This window comes from Phyllopteryx taeniolatus, chromosome 2 (genome assembly GCF_024500385.1).
Source record: "Phyllopteryx taeniolatus isolate TA_2022b chromosome 2, UOR_Ptae_1.2, whole genome shotgun sequence".
Taxonomy (NCBI): Eukaryota; Metazoa; Chordata; class Actinopteri; order Syngnathiformes; family Syngnathidae; genus Phyllopteryx; species Phyllopteryx taeniolatus.
This window is the reverse complement of record NC_084503.1, coordinates 26,881,302-26,887,345: the sequence shown is the minus strand read 5'-3', so window position 1 is coordinate 26,887,345 and position 6,044 is coordinate 26,881,302. Positions and strand designations below refer to the sequence as shown.

Here is a 6,044-nt window from a genome sequence, read left to right as displayed (position 1 = left end):
AAAGTACTCACACTGTACTTCCTGATTCAACTCCTTGAGCAAAAGAAAAAGTGGACTTCAAAATGTACTTAAGTACAAAAGAAAAAAAGTACTGTAAATTATATACAATACCCATTTTGATAACTGCACAAAAGGAAAAAAAAAAAGGTCCCTCTTTAATTAACTTTCATAGTGTTCGAAGAGAAAACAAAAGCTAGCGTTGGCTCAAGCTTTTATGCAATCAAAACAACATGTTCCCATAGCGTTGCTGACCTGGCTGACAAAAAAAAAAAAAAAAAAGCTACACTAGTTAACTGAAAAAAAAAATATACCTTACCTGTTACCTGGATGTTGTTTTTAAAAAAAAATTATTTTATTTTTTTAGATTAAAATTTTTTCTAAACACCAGTAGCTCATAGGTTTTAAGCAGGCACAAGCCACAACACATTTGCCACGTATCATTCTTGGAGCCAACAACATTAAAAATTCTTTTAAATAAGGCCCTGGATGGAGAAGATCTTGCTTCTCTGAATCTGTTGCACCATCGTGGCTCCTTGGTTGATCTCCCCCATTTCACTACTGTCACAGTTTTTTTCCGCCTGGTGAGTCCCCAAGATCTCAATGACTCAATCCAGATCCCAACCGCAGTGACTTTCTATTTATGTTGACTGTATTTATGTCTTTTTAACGTTGTCAAGGTTGAAAACAAGTATTTATTTGACTATGTTAGGAGAAGAAATTACAGGGAGTACAAAAAAAAATCGACATAAAAAAAAAAAAAGAATCTACTTAAGTGCAGTAATGGAGTATTTGTACTTCCTTACTTAGCACCACTGCTGGAGATAAAAACAATCTGAGTTTGGTCACTTGAAGCATGAAGTGTAATTCCAGCCTTATTCTCTTACCTACCACTGTGGGCAAGTAAGATACACATGCACAGAGTTAATCCTTTGATGCTGTCTCAAATAAGGTCTTGGAGTGCGCCGATGGCGCACATGATATCGTACATTGATGGACTGCAGCGATGAAGGTAGTCATATACAAGTCTCTTATCTACAGTAAATGGCCACATTTCAACATGCCTTATTGAGTTGCATATGTGATGCACACATGATTATGAAAGCGGTGAGTGATAATCATTCATAATTTAGCTGTCTACTTGCGAGTGCTGCCACATGCTCGCATAATTGATTTGTGATGAATCATAACTGCACATGAGGACAAGGTTGTGCTGCCTTCAACAATGGTAAAAGTAGCTGCTGTGGTGGAGTGCTGCACTACTGCCATCTAGTGGAACTAGGGCGACGTGTGGCTATAGGAGATGGGCTCATTTTACAGTGACTGTATAGTTGACAAGTGACTTAAAATAAGAGCTTATTAGAATACTCGAATGAGTAAAGAATATATAAACACACACATACATGTGTGTGTGTGTATATATCTATAAGCGTTTAAAAAAAGGCATGCAAAAAGCTGCATACATTCAATGAACCTTGATTGGACTTGGGTTGCTTCCCGATGAGTCTAACAAAACGTATCACGGGATAATACCACCATCGGGTGGTCATGTTAAAGAGATACAATTTTGTAGAAAGTACACTAACGATATCCAAAGATATCCCAAGTTAATCTTATAAATTATTGGCCCAGTATAATTAAGTCTTTAATTAAGTAATTAAGTATAAGTATACTAATATGCATTTAATAGTCTAAGCAAGCTATTCTAAAAGACACGTGACAAGTACTGTTTATCATTGTATGTACTCAAATATATTTTATTTTGTAAGTATACTTATGTATACTTTAATTTTTTAAATTTTAAATAAATTAAATTAGATTACAGTGCTTTATAAATTATCCTACAGTACACTTGAGGATGACTGTGTAGATTCTTAAAATTTAATTTGAAATATATTTTAAAAAAGTATTCAAATGATAAATGTATTGATGCAAGTAAGTTTTAGTAGCTGGTTATTAAAATCATTGCATGAACAAAATGGACAATACATAGAATAATTTACACAATTTCTATACAAAAGTATATACAGTAAATGAACAGGTCATTTAAATAGACACATTCCTCCATCATGTGATCGGTTATCGTTTTTTTAAACTCGTTGATTGGCCCCCAAAATCCTGATCGTGTAAAGCCTATCTACTATGGCCTACAGAGGATTTGAAATTCAGTTCCTGTCAACAAAGAGGTACAGTAAACAGTAATGTAGGTTTGTACAGAGTGCTATAGTAAATCTACTGCCCCTGAAGCACAGAATGTGGCACAATATTTATTGACTGTTACTGTTGAATTGTCAGAGGTAAAATGCTGGCCACGAAAAATCGGTCATTACTCTTAATTACCTCTGCAGTAAGGTTGGTATTATGTAGACAGTTGTTTTCTCCACAGAGGTCTATGAAGAAGGAACAATGTAGGAACAGTGTTCTTTTCTTTCTCAACTGTCAGTGTTTAATTGAACATTTAGATGTGTGGCTGTGTACGTAGTTAGGAAATAGTCTTTTAGTAACGATAATTCATTTTTTGCATCTTTCCATAGTTACACTGTCCATGAAGTTATTATTATTATTTTTTTTTTACTCTGACATTTAAACTTAAATCAACATAATTTGTTTTACTATGTTGTGTTTTACGTGAACACTACCAGGGTTGGTATACCGATATCTATCAATGTCTTTATCTCACATGAAACGGTAAAACAACAACTGGTATCGATAGCTACTATTCCTGTCTGACGTCGAAAATAGGTGGTTACGTGCTTGCTTTTGTTAACAAGGTATTGTATATTAACCATTTAAAACAAATATTTTAGTGAAAAGCAAAGACTTACAGCGGCGTCCAGAATGGAAGTTGCTGTCATTTGTCAATAAATCAAACGCCACCAACCTTGAGATTTCACCTTTAGACTAAAAATCTTAATGAATATAAAGGAAGTGGTTGTTACTTTGGTTTGATAAACCACATGCAGAAAACCTTAATCTCAAGGATGTATGCCCAGTTTGATTTAATATTTACAGTAAAGCTTTTATCACATCATGAACTCTGTATAATTTTTTTATTTTTTATTTTTGGGGGGCGTAAGACAACAGCGCCAAAAAGGGACTGTTATTTTATTTGAATAAACCAAGGGCAGGCGGCACGGTGCATGACTGATCGGAGCGTCTGCCTCACAGTTCTGAGGAGCGGGGTTCAATCCCCGGCCCCGCCTGTGTGGAGTTTGCATGTTCTCCCCGTGCGTGCGTGGGTTTTCTCCGGGCACTCCGGTTTCCTCCCACATCCCAAAAAACATGCATGGTAGGTTAATTGACAACTCTAAATTGCCCGTAGCTGTGAATGTGAGTGCGAATGATTGTTTGTTTGTATGTGCCCTGCGATTGGCTGGCAACCAGTTCAGGGTGTACCCCGCCTCCTGCCCGATGATAGCTGGGATAGGCTCCAGCACGCCCGCGACCCTAGTGAGGATACGCGGCTCAGAAAATGGATGGATGGATAAACCAAGTGCCGACAACTTTTGAAAATACGCCATTAGACTATAAATTTTGCTGGTCGTTTTGTACTACTACTTTTATAACTGGAAAATAATCTAATGATGTGTGAAGCTTTCCCCTAATTAGAACTCTACACCTGTGTTGCTTTTTTTTTTTTAAACCAAGTGACAACCTTGAAAATTTTACCATTAAACTATGAACTTTTCAAAATTGAAAGTAAAATCTAAAAACAGTGCTTTTAAAACATGAGCTTCTTGTAAAATAAATTATTCTTTATTATGTTGAAGCGCAAAAACTCAAAATGACGTCAAGAAGGGTGCTGATCAATGTCACTTTGTTTTAACAAACCAAATACTGACAACCTTGAAAATTTGTCTTCAGACTAAGAATTTTGCTAAGTGTGGTATAAAAAAAGAAAAACAGCAATTTTATAACATCAAATTTGTGCACAATGAGGTTTTAATGAAAAGCGAAGACTCAAAAGAGTGCCAAGAATGGAGCTGAGAAACTTTGTTTTAGAAAATCATATGCCAACAACTTTGAAAATTTACAATTATCGTAAAATTTTTCTAAATTTGATGGAAAATATTAAGGCAGATTATATAACACTATGATCTTTGTGTAATATGTACATTGCTATCTTGTGATAATTTTTTTATGACAATATTTCACAATCAAGATACTGTATTATCAAGATCGTTAGCGTTGGATTCCCACCCCTATTTACATTACATGCAATGATAGCTTACACCATTAGTAATTAAAATACTCATTAAATCCAATAGTGCACCCTTATTGTTCAGTTAGATCACATAAGTTGAAATTTCTGCGCTTACTCTTCAAGAAGAAAGAAAAGTTTGAAACTTGCATCATCTGTAAAATGCTGTCGTGGCTTGTACATTTCACCAAATGAAACATTGATGTTCCCCGCCAAGCCTCCATCCTTCTTGCTGCACCTTTTCACAGACAATTGCGCTTTTGCTTGGCAATTTGTTCAGAGCCAAGATGTATGGGCAGCGTGATTAATATTTAAAATCAAATTTGGCAAAAAGACATAGATGGATGCGCCGCCCTGGGGCTGTCGTGGGAACTCCGGTACAGGTACATCCGTGTGAAACTCTCTAGGCTCCATTAATACTACAGTTACAATTTACTGGCTGTACTCTGTTGTTTGATCGAAAGAGAATTGTCACTTCTGTGTTATTAAGGCACTATGTGAATGATGTGTTGGATTATGACAGAGAAAAGGTATGGATAATGTCAGGTTGAAGCACTGCTACACACCCCACAGTGAACACAAGCTTAATCACGGTCTACCTGATCAAGCATGTTGTGCAGGCGAACCAAGGTGAACTGGAACGCTAGGTGGAAAAATGTGGCTTTCGATGCTGGTAAGTAAGCGACACAATGACAACATACAGCCCTGCGATGCCACATGACCTCATAGGCGGGTGATGTCACACAATGTGACATAATTCCTTCCATGCAATGAGGAATGCATTTAAAAGCAATTGGTCGTTCGCAGAGGGATTTAGTCAGGACTGCACTCAAGCCTTTGTCTGGCCGCAGTGCCTTCTCTTGGTTGGTGAGTTCACAAGAAAGCTGGGGACTTGACGAAGCCGGGTTTCCCCCCCCCCCCCCTCCCCGCTGCCACGACAACTACACTTGGAGAGAAGTCTATAAACTTTCTTCTTTTTTTTATCTTGGACTCATCGTCAGTAAACATGTCCTGGCAAAGCTATGTGGAGAGACTGATGGCGGAAGGCACCTGTCAGGACGCGGCCATTGTTGGTTACGGTGACGCCAAATACGTCTGGGCATCATTAAGCGGCGGCACGTTTGCCAACATCACGCCCGCCGAAATTGATGTGATGGTGGCAAAGGAACGTGCCTCTTTCTTCATCCAGGGGCTGACTTTAGGCAATAAAAAATGTTCTGTACTCAGAGATAGCCTCCATGTTGATGGTGACTGGACAATGGACTTCCGGACGAAGAACCAAGACGGAGGGCCAACATACAATATTTCTGTAGCCAGAACTGACAAAGTATTGGTTATGGTCATGGGGAAGGCAAGTATCCATGGAGGAGTGCTCAACAAGCAAGCATATGTGATGGCTGACTACCTGAGAAGGTCTGGATACTGAAGCGGCCCGTTACCACCCACCTACCCGTTGACATATCAACCACATCATGTCCTCGTTGGAAGTTATTTTTCTCCTTATTCCTCTCCCGAACCATCTTAGCACGTTACGTTGATCCATAGCCAAGAGGAGCTGACGACAAAGCAAGTCACTTAACAAAGACCAGCAAAATAAAAGCAATTGAACATTTTTCTTTCGTGCCCACTGACACAAGTCCCACAACGGATACCCTCCCCTGGAGAACGGCCATTGCCTTTTTTTGATTGTAGAACTTCTGAAGCAGGAGCTCATCTCATCTTCCACCTTTCCCGACAACAACAACAACTTCCTGGATGAGCGACTGATCTATTGACTGTCTTACTCTTCACACAACACATCCTGCCCCTCTCAGATCTGCACATGTATGTCACCCTCTCTAGGTGT

General features: G+C 38.5%; 1 protein-coding gene across 1 annotated transcript; it reads left to right on the top strand.

Moving 5' to 3' along the window:
• Nucleotides 1–5,204: 5,204 nt before the first annotated feature.
• Nucleotides 5,205–5,624, top strand: LOC133466125 (profilin-2-like). Its single transcript, XM_061749516.1, has one exon. The coding sequence runs from the start codon at nucleotides 5,205–5,207 to the stop codon at nucleotides 5,622–5,624; it is 420 nt and encodes a 139-aa protein (XP_061605500.1).
• The last annotated feature ends 420 nt before the right edge of the window (nucleotides 5,625–6,044 follow it).